The sequence below is a fragment of the Ammodytes marinus genome (genome assembly GCF_949987685.1).
Source record: "Ammodytes marinus genome assembly, chromosome: 15".
NCBI lineage: Eukaryota > Metazoa > Chordata > Actinopteri > Uranoscopiformes > Ammodytidae > Ammodytes > Ammodytes marinus.
This window is the reverse complement of record NC_137219.1, coordinates 2,714,263-2,733,868: the sequence shown is the minus strand read 5'-3', so window position 1 is coordinate 2,733,868 and position 19,606 is coordinate 2,714,263. Positions and strand designations below refer to the sequence as shown.

Below are 19,606 nucleotides of genomic sequence, written 5' to 3'. Positions count from 1 at the left end.
AAAACAAAATGGTTGCAAAATCAGATTTAGCAAAACAGGAAAACAACAGGTAATTTAATAAAAAAATAAACATTAAAAAAAAAATAATAATTTATCCAGAAGTTCCATAAATTCTAGAATATAATTTGGATTATAGTTATAATTCTATTATTAATTATACCAACTATACATTTATAAACCACATAACAAACATCACGATATTACTATATAATTCTCTATATAATTCAATTCTACCATATACTATATAACTGTCTGTGTGGTTGAGGTTTTCTTCTTCTAATATTGGGTGAGTGGTTCCTGGCAGCAAAAGGCCGGTCCCTAGATGATTCCAGGTTTTGGAAAGTGATTAAATGTCTCTGCTCTGTTGGCATCTCACATCAAGGTGCCTTTAATAAAGATGGCTGAATGTCACACACTGCTGAAAAGCTGCGGAGCGACCATCTGTGTTTATTTCATTTTTAATTTAACTTTTATTTATACTTGAGAGATCAATTGTGTGTGTGTGTGTGTGTGTGTGTGTTTGTCCGTTTGTCCGTCCAGTAGTTAAACATGGCCTCCTTCTGTAACACACAAATGATCAATTAAATGTTCCTTTTGTTCAGTACAGGCACATAACAAAAGCACATGAACTCGTGGTAGTTAAAGTACAGTTTTGGAAACACAACAACATTATGAGCACAAACCGGTTCCGTAGCTGCTGCAGCCTGATTTCACCTGTCACGAGTTCTAGAATGTTTTTGGGCGTTTTACTGTTTGTTGTTTTTGAGCTAAAGAGTCTTGTGTGGGTGAGACAAACCTGCCAGCACCCGCCCTCAACTTACCAACTTACCTCACACTTTGTCCAGTGTTGATGTCACACCCAGCACGTCAGCATATTATTGTGAACCAGCTGAGTTTAAAGGTGCAGTGCGTAGAATGTATTGGCATTTTTCAGATCAGACTTAGCACCGCCAAGTTCCTACAGTAGCACAGAATGGACAAACTTAACGGCCTTACGTGTTTTTATATATAGTGGGCGTCCTGGGGAAATGCACCTGTTGGAAGACCAAGAAGAAGAAGTACTATAGAATAAATAACTAAATACATCTTCACCTCATCACTTGATATTGTGGAAAGACTTGAGGCAGTGGTGGATGATGCCATCTTTAGTAACTATAGCTTCTTGTCCTTGGAGGCCACCGTAGCTTCTGTAAATTCTGCCAAAGGGGTGGCGGGGTTAGGAAGGGAGCGTTGACATCTAGAACTTTCACCATTAGATGCCAATGAATATTCTGATATTACACACTGCACCTTTAAAGCTCCTCTCTCTCTCTCTCTCTCTCTCCCTCTCCCTCTCTCTCTCCTTCCTTGTTTGCTGGCGTCAACCTAAATTCACCCATAGACGTTTAAGCTCACGTTTTCAATTCTCTCTCTCTCTATCTTTCTCTCTCTCCCCCTTTGTCTCTTTCTCTCTCTCTCCCTCGCTCTCTATCTCTTTCCCCCTCTCTCTTTCTCTGTCTCTCTCTCTCTTTCTGTCTCTCCCCCCCTCTCTCTCTCTGTCTCTCTCCCTCTCTCTCTTTCTCTCTCTTTTTCTTTCTCTCTCTCTTTCTTTCTCTCTCTCCCCCTCTCTCTCTCTCTCTCTCTCTCGCTCTTTCTTTCTCTCTCTCCCCCTCTGTCTCTCTTGCTCTTTCTCTCTCTCCTTCTCTCTCTCTGTCTTTCTCTCTCTCTCTCTCTCTCCCCCTCTGTCTCTCTCTCTCTCTCCTTCTCTCTCGCTCTCTCTGTCTCTCTCTCTCTCTTTCTCTCTCTCCCCCTCTGTCTTTCTCTCTCTCTCTCTCTCTCTCTTTCTCTCTCTCTTTCTTTCTCTCTCTCCCCCTCTGTCTCTCTCTCTCTCTTTCTCTGCTGCATCGTCTGAATAATTAATTTCTCGTCATAAATCATTTAGAAGGAACACAGTCACATGGAAGGAGGAAAAGTTTGTTCCCAAATATGATGCAAATATCGCTGGTGGAAGAATAGTTCAATTACATCATAGAATACTTTTAATGAGTTGCTAAGGACTTATAGTTAAGGCCAGACACTGCAAGGGAATAGAGTAGACATTTTAACATATTGATATAATCATAAAACTTTGCCGGTACTTAGATTAATGCAATGTGCAGGCCTTACAAATGTATTTCCGGCATCTATTTAAGAACCAAATGTATCATAACGTTTAGTTCAGGTAAGTGCTTTAGAAGTTGAGCATTAGAAACAACTGGTATTGATATAATGGAAATTTAAGATGGTTGGACAAGGACAAGGTTTAGTCAAATAAACATAGAATAGAAGACATGCTATGGAAGCAAAATAGCAAAACATTTCTCAAAAGTCAAAACTGACCAATGCTTGAAAAAAAAAAAAGAGTACATTTAGGATTTAGGAAATAAATAACCCTCCATTAAGAAAAGGAAGCAAGTGACTTTTTAGATCCGCAATTTCAATGTTAACGCACCACAATGTTTGGGAAAGTTGTGCGCTCAGCTAAAAGCCAGCTGCACTTGAGTCCTAAAGACGTGTGTGCATGTAGGAGTAGAAGTTCCCATCTATCTTTTAACAGTCGACAAGAGGCAACTCTAATGACTCTTATATAACCGCTCCCCTTGTAGGCTTGTAACAGCGCTACAGTGGATTGCATAATATTAGTGTTGTTGTTCCTCCTTTTTCTCAAAGTGTTTTTGTGTGTGAGGGCCGGCCTGTTCCTCTGTCCCTGTCGCGTGGGCTGTCCCGCAGTCTGCAAGGTGCACAGGCAGACACGCCTAACAGACAAACATGACGCTGGAGCAGTGTGTACGTGCACATTCGTTATAGAGTTATGGGTCTATATTTAATCATCAGTATGGTGTTTTTGTTTCCAGATTCATGGAGCAAAATAAATCGCATAAGTGACACATGTACATCCTTTGTGAAGTTTTTTTTAATTGTGTATGCATAATTTATGTAGTTTGGGGTTGACACAGGTTAAAGTGACTATGAGGAACTTTTAAATGCTCATGAAACAGTCTAATTTTTCCTCTGATGATCTATAACGGCAAACAAGACCATCAGCAAAAATAATTCTATTTTATATATATTATTAATATTGCACGGGTCTGAATCCTTGCACACTCAGACGTAACGATTTACGACAGGCACACTTGAAAGCCGTGCTAGCAAAGATCTTTAGAACAGAAGACGCTGGTTCGATAAAACACTACCGCTTTTGTCCATAAGGGGCGCTACAATCAACAAAACCGGTAAGTTCCTCGTTTCTACTGACCAGTGTAACAGGGATTTTTAGTTAATCACATTGTGTTTTCTTTGTGTTTTTTTTTTTAGCTCTACTTGTCGCCGCTCGAATGCACGACTTTCGCCGAACCATCAAAGAAATCGTCGGCGTTGTGAAAGTGTGTGAAAGCACGCTGAGGAAAAGGTGGGTGGCAACGTTTTGGATAATGGATGAAATGGGATGTTTTTGAGTGTTAACAGTATTGAAGATCTTAAATGGGATTTGCTTTTTATTTTTTAAATATTTTTTCATGGCTAAAAAGTTGATTTTGCATTACGGAACAAAGGTAAACTGAAAGTCATTATTTTAAGCTACTGAATATTTGATGCTTTTAACTCCCTGGTATCTCTTGTAACTTTCTTTGCACTCTTTGCCCCTGTACAGCACTTTCAATGGCCTTGTGTTATATAAAGAAACTTGCCTTGCCTTTCCTTAGACTTGTAGAGTTTGAGGACACGCCCACCAGTCAGCTGACCATCGAAGAGTTCATGAAGGTTGATCTGGACCAAGAGTGTGATCCTCCGTGCTTCACTGACGGGCTGAGGAGGAAGAAAGCACATCAGGTAAAACATATAGAATATACAAATCAAATCAAATCAGTTTTATTTGTATAGCCCAATATCACAAATAGACATTTGCCTCAGTGGACTTTACATTCCATACAGTATGACACCCTGTCCTTAGACCCTTAGAACTCCCAAAAAAAAACTCCCATTTAAAAAAAAAAAAAAAAAAAAACCTTTATCGGGATATTAAGAACAATAGAGACAAACAAGATAGCTGGCTCAGAAAATTAATATCATGCAGGGTATGTACAGAGTATGGAACATTTGAAAAATGCTTGTTTTTAAATGTTCTTAATATCTGAACACATTTCTAGAAGATGCTGGAATTTTCTCCACATTGACAGTGTTGATATTGAACAAAGATAAAAATGTTCTCCAATATAGTTTTATTAGGTGATTGTTGATATACATTATATCTATACCCTTTCATTTTACAGATAGGGCATTGTATTAAATCTAGGGCTGTCAAATTAACGCGTTAATTTCGATTAATTAATCACAGAAAAATTAACGCGATTAAAAAAATTAACGCAGATTAATCGCACTTCTATAATGCCCTTTGACCCGGTGCAAAAGTGGTGCGTAGCTGCACCGAGCTGCACCTGAAGCAGACACAGCCCGCGCGGGTGAAAGGGAGAAAAGTAAAGAGAGAAGCAGGGGGCCGAGGGCTCTATAGACGGTTTAATAAGCATGAAGGTAGGAAGACATCTTACTTTATTCTCCGCAGCCAGTGTCTGTGCATTATTGATTTAGTGGGTGCAACAATGTAGGCTAGGTTCAAAACAGTATCTCTCAATCTTTCTCCCCGTGTCTCAATTTTGTTTGCTAGCTGTCTCGTCGTCCGCGTAAACGTGTGTGTGTGTGTGTGTGTGTGTGTGTGTGTGTGTGTGTGTGCGTGTGTGTGTGCGTGTGTGTGTCTCTCAATATTTTTGCCTATGAGTACGACGATGGTGAATGAATCGGCATAAGCATCTGTGGCAGTGCAGCGCTGTCTGCTGTGGAGACAGAAGTTACGAGAGACGGAGAGAGAGAGAGAGAGAGAGAGAGAGAGCGAGAGAGAGAGAGAGACACGCAGGCTATACAGCTGTTTATAAACAGGTATACAAGTGTCATAAAAGTATGCGATTAATTTAGATTAATTAATCACAGAGCCTGTAATTAATTAGATTAATTTTTTTAATCGCTTGACAGCCCTAATTAAATCATAAGCATAGTTTCTTCCGCCATATACAGCCCCGGAAAAAATTAAGAGACCACTTCAATTGTTCAGTGTCTCTTGTTTTACTCTTTAGAGGCATATGTTTGAGTAGAATGAACATTTTGGTTTTATTATATAAACTACTGACAACATTTCTACAAAATTCCAATTAATTTTTTTTGTCATTAAGAGCATTTTCAATAAGTTATGTAGAGATGAAGATTGAAGAAAAATCCAGACTGGTCTCTTAATTTTTGTTCCAGAGCTGTATCTATTTAAAGCTTCATGCTCCTTGAAAAATAAAAAAAATTATTTTGAAAGAGCTGGAAGAAGTGCTTGAATTTTACTCTTTTAAAAATCTTTCTGAACCCTGCTCATGTCATATCAGAAACACACACATTCACATCCACAGTTTCTCTTCAACGTTTGAATCAGTTTTTGATAAATTATGAAATTACCCGTTTTCCCCTCAAGGCAAATGATGATAACATGCAGCCTCCAGGCTTCGGCCAATAATTAATGAAGAGAATTAACCTCTAAAGTCAAACTGTCAAAGATAATAATTCTGGGGCTCTCCGGAGGCGTAGTGGATAGAGCGTGTACCATATTGGCTCCGGCCTTCGTTGCAGTGGTCGCGGGTTCGAATCCGACCCGTGGACCTTGACTGCAGGTATTATCTAATAAAGCTTGAAAATGCCCAAAAAAAATTGGCCGGAGCAAATATGCTACGCGCTCTATCCACTACGACACCGGAGCACCCCAAGACTTCACTTTCTAAGGGAAAAATATGTCCAACTTAGTGAAAGCAAAAGCAGCTGCCATGATGTTTTTTTTTTATTCTGGGATGTTTGACTCTGTTATTGTTTGACTCTGAACTCACGGTTGGATCGAGGAAAAATAGTTTTTTATTATTTTCATCTATTTTTCTCTCCTCTCTGTCTCCCTCCCTTTAGCTGGAGATCGAGCTGAAGAAAAAGATGAACGACGTTGAAGGTATGAATGAGATATCCTTGTCTGTTTGCCTTCACATCAAAGGCTTCTTGACTGTGTGTGTGTGTGTGTGTGTGTGTGTGTGTGTGTGTGTGTGTGTGTGTGTTTTTTATACAACTATGACCATGACCAAATGCAGTGTTTCACCCTTTCCTTGCATGAATTAAGACAAACTTTTTTTTAAATACAATTTTTCAACTGAAGTAATATATGTGCAACAAACCAATGGATACAATGATATATTATGTGAAATATATAAAATACAATATACAAATTGATTTAATTTATTTAAAATAGTCATATAAAATCCACTATATATTATAGTATAGTTTTTGGAGAAGATTGATTATTTTGTTATTAAATGTGATGAGTCTTTCCTTTATCTTCTACAGATGAGATCCAAACCTTCCAGGATGAAATAGACGCAGAGCTTCAGAGCGCACGGCCCAAGCTGAGAGGAGTGTACGCGGCCTACAGTAAACAAGGTACGGAGAGAGAGAGAGGAGGGGTTGGTAAAGGGAAGCTCATGTGAATGATCGAATTACTTAAAATAAAAAAACGACGAATGAAATAATGAAAAAATGTTAACAATAAAAAATAAAAAAAATGTAATAGAAAATTTACAAAAAAATTGGAATCTTCAATTTTCATTTGTTATGATTGATATTTATGTTTGTGAGAAATACTTTTTATTTAAAAAAAAATATATATATAAAGTTGGTGATACTGTTTGTAGACGAAATCGTCTCAAGCGCCTGTTTTTAAAGGTGTCCATCCTAACTTGATCTTTTCAAAGGGATAAATGAATGAAACATCACATTAATAATCCCATATCTTCTCCCTTATCACATCACTTGAGTAAAAATGTAGGGTTAGGAAAAACAGGACAGCTCATCCAAGGGAAGACTGAGGGAAGAAAAACCTCATTCATTATATTATAGTAGCGATTTTATAATGATAGAACGCTTGTTCTTTATGGGTGAAGTATTCCATTAAAAATCCCATATCTTTCCCCTATCAGCTCCAGATTGCGGTGAGAAAGAGGATGAAGACAGTATCTGTGCGTCCGCTAAGCTAGCTGACGGGGAGGAGGAGCCACAGACGCAGGAGGAGCTCGAGTTGGAGGAGGAGCTCCAGGCCGTAGCCAAACACTTCGGCAAAGACATGGACGACCTGACGCTGGAAGCTCTGATCAAACTAGAGCAGAAGAGACATGACGGGGAGGACCAGGAGGAGGAGGTCATACCCAGGAGAATGGGCCCGTCGCTGGCATCCATTCTGGGGCCAATGCCGTCGGCCGCCACCCTAGGACTTCCAGAGTCCATCAACTGTATCGAGAACGAGAAGGAGAACGGTGAGTGAAGATTGATTTTTAGACATTCTTTTGATTTACTTATTTTGCTTGATGCGTCATTTGAGTCAACATCAGGGTCACCCCTCAATTGATCTCTCTCGATACACTGCCTAGGCTCTGTGAACGGGCATGTTCCTCGCAAGCAGTGGGCCCCTTTTTGTGCACATGCAGTATGGACAGGTAGTGAATTGTGGGGAGAAATGTACTGATTTTGACAAAGTGATTTCGACAACAAGCGTTCTCCAGAATCACTGACTCCACCATCTAGTCCTCTTAAACGTTTATATGACAAAGTTACGCAGTATAACTTTAAGCTCAGCCTGAAAGCAACAAGTAACTACTAGTTCCCTGGAAATATAGTGCAGTCAACAGTAGAAGTTTTCTCTATGAAATGTGGTGGAGTGAAAGTCATACATTTCCAAAAAAGGCAGATACTCAAGTAAAGTACAGACGCTCAAAAAATGTACTTAATTTCAGAACTCAAGTAAATGTACTGCGTCACTGTCCAACACTGTGTATGTTGCTAGAAGCCTCATTTTAAGGCAGAACGATCCCATTTGGTTTCACATTAAGGGAAATTGTATAGATCAGAGGTTTTCCTGGTTGAGTCATAGATTGCAGATTTCTGGGACATAATAATCTCATTTCTTGGCAAAAAGAAAATGTGCCCTCCAGCTCCTCTCGGTGCCGTTTTTGGTTTGAGACGTCATCGGGTCGTGTGTGTGTGTGTGTGTGCGTGTGTGTGTGTGTGTGTGTGTGTGTGTGTGTGTGTGTGTGTGTGTGTGTGCGCGTGTGTGTGATGGGAGGTTAATTAAATTTGTAAGAGTTTTTTTGCTGTCGCATTTTGGTGCGTCATCTAAAGATAGTGATACTGTACATGGAGGGAAAATGAAAAGAGGAATATATATTTTTTTTCTTTTTTGCACTTGGAGAAAAAAATTAAAAAATGTTGAGAATAAACTCAACAGTTGAAGAGATTGGAAAGATTGACATTTCAAACATTCCATAATTGTCAGTTTAACCCAAGCAGACGCAGACAAAGAGTTGATTGGATGTGACGAAATCTCGACTATACCTCCATAGTTGGTTGTGTGTCAAGCAATTTGGAGGAATCTGGTGCTTTTTCAGACAACATTTCAAGCCTTACATGTTTGATTTAGGGACGTTTTTAAAAACTGTTTTCAAAATAGCCAATTTAAAATTTTAACAAACATAAAAAATCGCCGTTTTGATTGAATTTCTTGAGCCTAATAACACAGTGCCATCATCAAACGCTAAACAATGAGTCTTTCACATCCTTAGTTTGATAAAGTGACTTCATAAAGCAGCAGTGCCCTTGACTATGATTTGATTATGAAAGCTGCAGCGACACACTTTATCCCTGACTGTGTGTGTGTGTGTTCCTACTGTAACGTTTTAATAACACACAATCAAGTGAAGCAAAGATCTCTCAGGTTGGATTGTCCTAATTAACTTTGCTCCATGGTAACACTGACAGAGCTGCTCACTTATTATATTTCACTATATTAACTACACCACACACAGGAAGGGAAAATGTTAAAGGAATACTTCACCCATACGGAGCCGGCGTTCTCTCATTGTAAATTCGCTATTATAATATAATGAATGAGGTTTTTCTTTCCTCAGTCTTCCCTCAGTCTTCCCTTGGCCCAGCTGTCCTGTTAATCCTAACCCTACATTTTAACATGTGTCATGTCACACCTAGGAAAATGTAGGGTTAGACAGTGAGACCATAAAACACTCTTTCTGCCTTTTTTCTCAGGCTAGGATGAACCGATTTCTAAAAATGTTTGCACATTTATACTACATAGGATCTCAGAGTTCAATACACATTCATATTCCCACCGGTGAAGTAGGTATTTAACCTTACTTAAAAAAAAAAAAGGCAAGATAATTTCCCAAGGTTTTTTTTTTATAACGTAAGCGGAATAAAATAGTGCATCTGTTTGGGACTACTTTCAGCGGTGGATGTGTACATGAATCCACATGTGGTGTACTTGGGCTTTGTGTAAACCATAGGGGCTCTTGTTTGCATACAGTCATGTAACACAATCCCAAATGAACCAAACTCAACAACAAACTAAACTTTTCAGCTGCGGGATTTGGGTGAAAAAAAACAGAAAACAAACCGTGGGAGTCAACACACACACGCGCTCTGTCAATGTGACCTAGTAACAGTATTAAAAATAACACAAAACTACAGGGATGCATCCTGCCTTTCGCTGCCTATAATTACCTAATTACGTGTGTGTGTGTGTGTGTGTGTGTGTGTGTGTGTGTGTGTGTGTGTGTGTGTGTGTGTGTGTGTGTGTGTGTGTGTGTGTGTGTGTGTGTGTGTGTGTGTGTGTGTGTGTGTGTGTGTGTGTGTGTGTGTGTGTGTGTGTGTGTGTGTGTGTGTGTGTGTGTGTGTGTGTGTGTGTGTGTGTGTGTGTGTGTGTGGAGGAGTTGATTGAGGTGAGGTAATGGTGTGTTTTTATGGCTGTGTGTGGGAGTAAGAGGGGTGGGGGGGGCGGGGGGTGAAGGGTGTTTTGATGGGTGGATTTTGTGAGGGAAGGAATAGTGAAGAGGTCTAATGTTTATAGAACGTTCTATTGCTGAAAGGTTGCAGGTTTGAATCCCTGCAGAAGCCTCTTTGTAGCCATGGATATCGACCTGAACCACATACTGATTACACTGGCCCATTTTTTACTATGCAATACTATCCAAGACTCTACTTAAAGGTGCTCCGAGGATTTTTTAAAATTTGTGTCAAGTCTTGCACCCCCTTAAAACCTCACAAAAAAGTTCGAACCAAAACTGAAACCACTTAATTTGTGAAACAGCCTAAAATATACATATCTTGGACCCATATTTAACCATTAACCTGATGACATGTCCCCAAATATAATGCCTATGACCGCATTGCATGATCACACACACACACACACACTCACTCACTCACTCACTCACTCACTCACTCACTCACTCACTCACTCACTCACTCACTCACTCACTCACTCACTCACTCACTCACTCACTCACTCACTCACTCACTCACTCACTCACTCACTCACTCACTCACTCACTCACTCACTCACTCACTCACTCACTCACTCACTCACTCACTCACTCACTCACTCACTCACTCACTCTCACACACACACACACACACACAGGTTGCTATGAATCACAGCCCTCTGAATCACAAGCTCTTATGTTGATTGTAAATGTCCTTTCTATTCAAAATGGGTTTTTTTCTGTAAAGAGAGTGATGTTATATTGAGTCATCCTCTTCATATGTCAAAGTGCTGTATTATGGTGTATCATCTTATGTGGTCCTGAATGACAACATCAGCTTTAGAATAATACATTATGGCTGTGATTTAAAAAGGGTTATTCTTGGGCTGGTTGGACTGGAGGCAGTATGATTACAGGTTAGCTTGTGTGTGTGTGTGTGTGTGTGTGTGTGTGTGTGTGTGTGTGTGTGTCTTTCCCACGCTTTTTTAATTTCTTCTTATAGATAAATATATATATATATATCTCCGTAGTCGCAAGAGTTTATAACGGCTTTGAGATTTGACACCATTTCATTTCCTTCATCATACCTAGTTTCACAACGCATACGGCAGAATTTCTTTAATTTTTTAATTATCCTTTTTTGGGCATTTTTTCAAGCTTTATTTGATAGTATGGAGAGAGACAGAGTTGAAATGGGGAGAGAGAGAGAGAGAGAGGGGGGGAGGGAAGGGGGGGACCTGCAGTTAAGGTCCACAGGTCGGAATCAAACCCGCAACCACTGCAACAAGGACTTTCTTTATTAAAAGCTAATTTATAACACATTGACTGATTAGCTTCATTTGACACCCTGTCCCTCCCTGACTCTATGTCCAGAGTGAGTGTCTCTGTGTTAGGAGGTTGTGTGGACTCAGGCTGGTCCTGCTTTAGCTTGGTTTGGTTAGATTGTGTATGTCGGACACTGGAGTGGGCACACACACACGCACATGCACACGCACACGCACACACACACGCACATGCACACAAACACACAGACATACAGGCACACACACACACACACATACACACACACACACACACACACCCTCTCTGAGCTCAATGTTTGAAGTATTAAGTGGACAGGGAGGGTACCTTGTCATTAGGGCAGAGCCTTTCATGTGTGTATGCTTGACTCGTGTGTGTGTGTGTGAGCGAGTGTGTGTGTGTGCGTGTGCGAGCGAGTGTGTGTGTGTGTGTGTGTGGACATTGTTAGTAGAGGGCAGGGCGCGGGTGGAAGGGAACAAGGCTGTAATTTTGGATTCTCTCAAGGACAGAGAAAACAGTTAGTTTGGAATACAGTCACTGGACGATGAAAATGAAAATACAACTGCCTCACTAGGTTACTGGTGGAGTCAGTTTACAGAGCCTAGGCTGTGTATTAACACCAGAATTATGGGTAGTGTGTGTGTGGGTGATCGTGTGTTATAGTTCTTAGCAAAAAATACAATAAACAGTTCAATTAGATCGCTGGCAGTTCGAATGGTATTTTATTTTTTACAATCAAATTCATTTTGTTTTCCCATTCTTTTAAGATCTGACGCTCACTTGCTTTTTTAATCAATAACAACACCTCGTTAAAGTCCCACATTAGTCTTTCATCATCTCCGTCTCCAAACAGCTCACAAAATAAATGATTCTCAGGCCGGCTGGGGAAAGAAAAGCAATTTAAAAGCCAGTCCTGCAGTTAAGTTATTTATGGCTGGAGCGAATAATTCATCAAATCTTAAACTGGTCACACAGGTAATAGGAAATAACAATATGAGATGCAAAGGAAAGGCAAGTTTATTTCTATAGCACAATTCAGACACAAGGCCATTGAAAGTGCTTTACAGGGGCAAGATTAAAATATATAATACACATTAGAAAAGCGAATGAATAGAAGTAGAACATTTAAATACAATAAAAATGACAGGTTAAAATGGAAACAGAAACGTCTTCAGACTTGATTTTAAAAGAGCTGAGAGTTGCAGCAGACCTCAAGTTTTCTGGGAGTTTGTCGGAGCCTCGCTCTGATTGGTCAAAGTGTACCGCTCATGTTAACTTTGACCAATCAGAAATCACATACCGCAGCTTTAAATATAATGTTTCAATACTTAAACATAATAAACTGTATCTATTTTGGAAAGGCCATAGTCATTGAAACACTGACAGCTAAGCGTCCTAAGTTAAACCCTTGTCCATCCCTCTCCCTGTGTTACCCCTCTATCCCCATCGACTGCCTGTCTGACTCATGGCATTTCCATTAACTTGTTCTATTGGAGGGAGAAAGCGTTCCTTTAGCCCAGAGTAGTGGCCAAACCGTGTCTGCAGCGCGTACACACACACACACACACACACACACACACACACACACACACACACACACACACACACACACACACACACACACACACACACACACACACACACACACACACACACACACACAGACCCACACCCCTACACACACACACACCCCTACACACACACACACACCTACACACACACACACCCCTACACACACACACACCCCTACACACACACACACACACACACACAGACTCACACAACCTACACACACACACACACACACTCACACCCCTACACACACACACCCCTACACACACACACACACACCCCTACACACACACACACCCCTACACACACACACACACACACCTCCAGATGACTTTGTCACCACGGTCCCCGGTCTATGGGGAGCCCGGCCTGCAGCATTGATTGAGCCACACACTGTTTCCAGCCAAAGCACTTAGTTCAATCAATGGCGTTTGCCCCGACCTTAACTACCTCAGTGCTCCACACACAGCCACACAGCTCTCGTCAAAAGCCTTTCTGACGCTTTCTCTTGCCTGGAAGCGTCCGGGGGAGAAAGAGCTTTTTGAAATGTGTGGTGTGTGACACTCTAGATTTCAGCAGGACATTTTGCTCCTTGTGAAGAATCCTTTTTAGTTTGAGGATTTATTAACTTGGTTCCACACCACACTTTGGTGGATGGTTTAACAGGTTTAAGGGTTAGTGTGAGTGAGTCCATGGGCACCTAACCCATTACATGTCACCGGCCTAATTTGATTTTCTTTTTTTGTTTTCCACTATATAAAAGTACCAGGTATCTACTTTTTTGGTACCTGGTCTCCGTCTAGGTTACAAGGAAAGTGCAACCATTTCAATAGCTTGGTTGTAAGCAATTGGAAGTGGATATTAAGATAGCTATCCGAAGAGATGGCGGTGCACATATGCATGTTGGTTAACGTAACATGTTCAAAAACCTAATCAAACAATAAGAAGACTATGGCCTGCTGTGACGCTGCATGTTTCTCTGAGTGGTAAAGGACTGAACATAACTTAACCAAACACAAAATGTGACTATAAAATCCCCTTGATGACAACTGAGTAGAAACATATAGCCACTTAACGTTAGCCGCTAATTTAGCAACGACAACCAGCTACACAGAGGCAGTGCTATCATGGCAACTATCTTGTACTGGGAAAAGATACCAAAAGCGAGTAGAATAGAGTAGATTTTGGGGTTTCAAAGTCACTTCATTGAACTATTTTCTTAAAAAAAAACATCTGCTGTCATTCGAGAGTTAGAGTAGAGCTGGTACTATCTAATGTAAAAGTACCTTAAGTGAACCGCCATGGCTACCCAGACCAGACGTTGTTGTCTCAAAACATTTTCTCCCATCAATACCTCTTCACCAACGGCAATTACTGCAGTAAAACCTTGTCTCTCTATGTATCAGGGCGTGGTAGAAGCTCTCGGATAGATCTGCTACTGACAGCAAGCCATACTAACTACATTTTAGTGTGTTTTTATTTTTTTTTAAATGAGCATCTGTCTCATCCCTCTCTCTGTCCATTGAGGAGTATTTTAGAGATGAAAGAAAAGCCTCATCACACACACACACACACACACACACACACGCACGCACACACACACACACACACACACACACTTCACCTCCTCAGCCGTCAGATCTGTAGAAAGAAAGATGTACAGACTCCTTTGTGTTGTCTTTCTGCTGTGCTGATGAGGAGAGAAGCAGCCCCACTTCAAACCCACCAGGTCGCGGCTTTGATCACCGTGTCTCCAACTAGAACAATGACGTGATTGTTTAAGATTATATTTTAGTACAAGTATAAGTTTAATTTTCTTTAAGCAACTGCAAAAAAATCAGTTTTACTCGTTTGCTTCGTTTTTATGTTTTAAGACTAAAAAAAAAATACTGAACTGGAAGGAAATTTCAATCATCGCACCACATTTGTTGATTTTTTTTTTCATTCCATAAACTGCAATAGCTGCGATAAAGTCTTGACATTTCTGTGAGTTTGAGAGGAATCCAATTTTAAAATGTCTAGAACGTTCCTGCGCCCTGCATAACAAATAGTCCGGCACATAAAACCCCCCCCCAAAAAAAACAATATAATAAGAAAATCAAGTGAATGTTATTATAGTAAAACAATAGATCAAATAGAGTAGAATTATGAAGTGCTTAGTGATGCAAAGAAAGCAAGCCATTTAAATGCATTAAAAGTCATTTCTAAATAAAAAAACAAGATCCTAAAATGTGCTCCGAGGAACTTTCAGTTTGTGTTCATTCTTGCACCCCGTTTGGACTAAAAGCGGTAGTGTTTTTACTACGCCAGCTGTTGTTCCTGGGTGAGCGTATACCCATGACAAGGCATGAAGAAAAACTATGTGAAAATAGCATTCTTTGCACTGATGGTCTCGTTTGCTGTTACATGTAATTTATGATCATCAGAGGAAACATTAGACTGTTTCAGAAATATTTAAAAGTTCCTTGTAGCTACTTTTAAAATGGTTTTAAGGGTTAATAATATTATACATTATGTCAATGGGGGTTCTCACAAGTATCTCACTAGAGTTGACAGACATTCATCTCAGCACCTGTCAGATTAATATTTGATTTGTTTACAGTAACAATCTAGTGTCATGTCCCTTTAAATTAATAATGACGTATTACTAATGTATGAAGCTAATCTATTCTCACTGTAATCCATTTACTGTTTCAACTGGTTTCCTCTGCTAGGACAGCTGGACAGGCCTGTGTGTGTGTGTGTGTGTGTGTGTGTGTGTGTGTGTGTGTGTGGGAGAAGTGTGTGTGTGTGTGGGAGGGGAGAAAGGGGTGTGTGTGTGTGTGTATGGGTTGGGGGGGAGAGGTGTGTGTGTGTGTGGAGAGGAGGGGGGGCTGTTTACAGTGCCTGGGGTACAGTAGACCTGTATGAACATATGGCCGGATGGACACAACATCTCAGACCTGGTGGCAGACAGACAGACAGACAGACAGACAGACAGACAGACAGACAGACAGACAGACAGACAGACAGACAGACAGACAGACAGACAGACAGACAGACAGACAGACAGACAGGTGACGACAGTCTAGTGTTTGTTTGGAGCTTGACCAGTGTGGGCAGTTGCTGTGAAAATTTGAGTTTACCATACATCTCTACAGTGCAGACTTCTCTCTATGGCAAATCATCCACTGTCAGTGAGTCAGTACCAGCTAAGCTACCTCAGCAGCAGTGTGGTGTGGAATATGAAGTGTGTGTGTGTGTGTGTGTGTGTGTGTGTGTGTGTGTGTGTGTGTGTGTGTGTGTGTGTGTGTGTGTGTGTGTGTGTGTGTGTGTGTGTGTGTGTGTGTGTGTGTGTGTGTGTGTGTGTGTGTGTGTGTGTGTGTGTGTGTGTGTGCTGCAGTTAGCTCCCTGTCAGTCTCTCTGGCGGCCCGTCACTGCAGCCAGCTGTGATTGGAGATGATGTGCGTCGTCTGGCCCGAGGAAGGAAGTGTGGGTGTGTGTGTCTGTCTCTGTGTGTGGGTGTGTGTGTCTGTCTCTGTGTGTGTGTGTGTGTCTCTCTCTCTCTCTCTGTGTCTGTGTCTCTCCCTCTGTGTGTGTCTCTCCCTCTGTGTGTATGTAGGTGTGTGTGTGTCTCTCCCTCTGTGTGTATTTGGTGTGTGTGTGTGTCTCCCTCTGTGTGTATGTAGGTGTGTGTGTGTCTCTCCCTTTGTGTGTATGTAGGTGTGTGTGTCTCTCTCCCTCTGTCTGTGTGTGTATGTAGGTGTGTGTGTGTCTCTCCCTATGTGTGTGTGTGTGTCTGTCTGTCTCTCTGTGTGTATGTAGGTGTGTGTGTGTCTCTCCCTCTGTGTGTGTGTGTGTCTCTCCTTCTGTGTGTGTATGTAGGTGTGTGTGTGTCTCTCCCTCTGTGTGTGTGTGTGTGTGACTGACGCGAGATGACAGCTAGCGTTTAGCAGCAGGCAAAGGCAGGAAACACTCGCCTCTGGCTGTTACGTCAGAACACATTTCACTGTCTGACATCCGCCCGTCTCCCCTACCCCTCCCCTGTGTGTGTGTGTGTGTGTGTGTGTGTGTGTGTGTGTGTGTCTGTCTCCCCTACCCCTCCCCTGTGTGTGTGTGTGTGTGTGTGTGTGTGTGTGTGTGTGTGTGTGTGTGTGTGTGTGTGTGTGTGTGTGTGTGTGTGTGTGTGTGTGTGTGTGTGTGTGTGTGTGTGTGTGTGTGTGTGTGTGTGTGTGTGTGTGTGTGTGTGTGTGTGTGTGTGTGTGTGTGTGTGTGTGTGTGTGTGTGTGTGTGTGTGTGTGTGTGTGTGTCTCTCCTCTACCCCTCCCTACTTACACAGTAGACTAGGGGTTTTAGTAACGGTCCTACTGTGTTAGGCAGTGTTTGGGATTGAATCTAAATACAGAGAATAGAATCAGAATTTTTGTGGTTCAAGTCAAAGTTTTATTTATATAGCAAATTTAAAACAAACCTCAGTTGACTTGAATTGAATTATGTTGTAGAAATTTAAAAGATAATTTTTTTTTTCCATTTTAAAGCTTTATTAGATAGTACAGAGTTGAAATGGGGAGAGAGAGAGAGAGAGAGAGAGAGAGAGAGAGAGAGAGAGAGGGGGGGGGATGACATGCAGTAAAGGTTCACGGGTCGGATTTGAACCCATGACCACTGCAACGAAGGCCGGAGCCAATATGGTACGCACTCTATCCACTACACCACCGGAGCTCCCGACACACAATTCACTTTTGACGTTCTTTAATGCGAAACCCCATACACTTGAATGGTGGAAAAGTGACGTAATTTCGCCTAGGAAGAATGAAGTTGGTTGTAATTCATTTTTGACTTGCGAAAAACTGAAAAACAGCTGTCTGTATCTGTCATTGTTACCAGTCAAAATGTATGTGTAATTTAAACGTTGGTTAATCAAATTAGCACATTTAATATTGCAACGGTTTTGCCACACACACACAAAGTGTTTTATTCATCTCTCGGCAAAGGCAACATTTGGCTAAACATTCCAGGGACCGCCGTTTGACATTTCCAAAAGTTTGATTCTCAAAGCACAACAATACACACATTAAACCGTTCCCGTTTTCGTGACGGCATTCCCGAAATTCCTCATTCCCTGCACTGCTGATTCTGTAGTGATGGAATACACTGTGTCCCATTTATCCCATGAAAGAGCCATTCACTGGATTTTGCATGATATCCATTCATTGTGGGTTCACTCAGTGCTTATGATTAATTCATACTTTTCTTCTGATGTAGAATAACATAACGGGCATTTTTTTGGGGGAAAATAGGCCAGATATCGAAAACAACACAAATTGACGACATCAAAGACTTGTACTCAAAATATGGAAAATATCATGTCACTTAAAAGGTGCTTAGAAGAACTTTTAAATATTTCTGAAACGGTCCCATTTTTCCTCTGATGATCATAAATGAAAAGTAACAGCAAATGAGACCATCAGTGCAAAGATTTTTATATAGTTTTTCTTAATGCCTTTGTCATGGGTATACGCTCACCCAGGAACAACAGCTGGCGTAGTAAAAAAACTACGCTTTTGTCAAAAATGGGTAGCAAGAATTAACACAAACTGAAAGTTCCTCGGAGCATATTTTAAAGAAAAAAAATTATAATAATAATTTAAAAAAATATATATATCCTATTGTATAGTCTTTCACACAATATAGAAATGAAGCACTTTCAAAAAACAAAAACGTGCGTGCGTGCGTGCGTGCGTGCGTGCGTGCGTGCGTGCGTGCGTGCGTGCGTGCGTGCGTGCGTGCGTGCGTGCGTGCGTGCGTGCGTGCGTGCGTGCGTGCGTGCGTGCGTGCGTGCGTGCGTGCGTGCGTGCGTGCGTGCGTGCGTGCGTGCGTGCGTGCGTGCGTGCGTGCGTGCGTGCGTGCGTGCGTGCGTGCGTGCGTGCGTGCGTGCGTGCGTGCGTGCGTGCGTGCGTGCGTGCGTGCGTGCGTGCGTGCGTGCGTGCGTGCGTGCGTGCGTGCGTGTGTGTGTGTGTGTGTGTTTGCGTGGATTTGGACACGGATAAATCTTTGTTTTATTTGCAAATGACCAACGTTCGCCCCAAGTAGTTGAATCGCCAACTAACCAAAACATCTAAAGGTTTTTTTTTTTAGACTGAATGCAATTTATTTTTCAACAATTTTTCAGTGACGGATTAATCTGTAATTTGTGCCCAAGTGAGATTTCAAAACAAGTCAACTACAGAGTTTTTGTGGGATGTGTGGACAGTAAGAAAAGTTTAATAATCAAAATGCAACTCCACACGGTTTAGGTTTGAGCGCTTTCTGATTTAGATTATAATATGTTGTTCCCAAGCCCCAACCTCAGCGATTTCTACCAGCATCCAATAAGGAAGTGACCCACAACTGTAGTAACCAGAAAGTGCCACTAGGGGGGTGGCGCCAAGACGAGCAGTTTTTCTTTGACTCACTTGTTAGGTAGGCCGTTTTCAAAGTCTTATTAAACCTATTTACAGCCTGGGCCACAAAACCATTTTAGTCTGTATGTTTAGGTCATATCTCCATGACAACACTGAGGGGGGGTGAATTTTTTCGGACCACGCTAGTTTGTATTTTATCGGAGGTTAAAATGTATTGGCGCGATCTCTTGAGTGACAGCTCTCCGCCCGTTGTCCCTCACTTTGCCTCGGAGGTATACGTCAGCTATCTCCCTCCCCCCAACGTGACGTCGATTCCCCTTTTCGGCAAGAGGAGTGAGGCGGAGTAAAAATCTCACAAGATGGCGACGCGCACAAACCAGGATTATTGGATGCCGTGTGAATAACTGAGGTCAGCCCGGATGCTACATCCATATTATTTAC

The 19,606-nt window shown here is 41.4% G+C and overlaps 1 protein-coding gene across 1 annotated transcript in view; it reads left to right on the top strand.

The window, feature by feature from the left end:
- The window catches only part of brf1a (BRF1 general transcription factor IIIB subunit a), a 125,831-nt gene that overhangs the window by 36,196 nt on the left and 70,029 nt on the right, over window positions 1-19,606 (top strand). Inside the window, exons 8-12 of the mRNA XM_080041833.1 lie at window positions 3,334-3,427; window positions 3,720-3,846; window positions 6,001-6,040; window positions 6,430-6,522; window positions 7,059-7,391. Of these exons, the coding sequence (XP_079897959.1) occupies window positions 3,334-3,427; window positions 3,720-3,846; window positions 6,001-6,040; window positions 6,430-6,522; window positions 7,059-7,391 (687 nt within the window). The remainder of the gene's footprint in view (window positions 1-3,333; window positions 3,428-3,719; window positions 3,847-6,000; window positions 6,041-6,429; window positions 6,523-7,058; window positions 7,392-19,606) is intronic.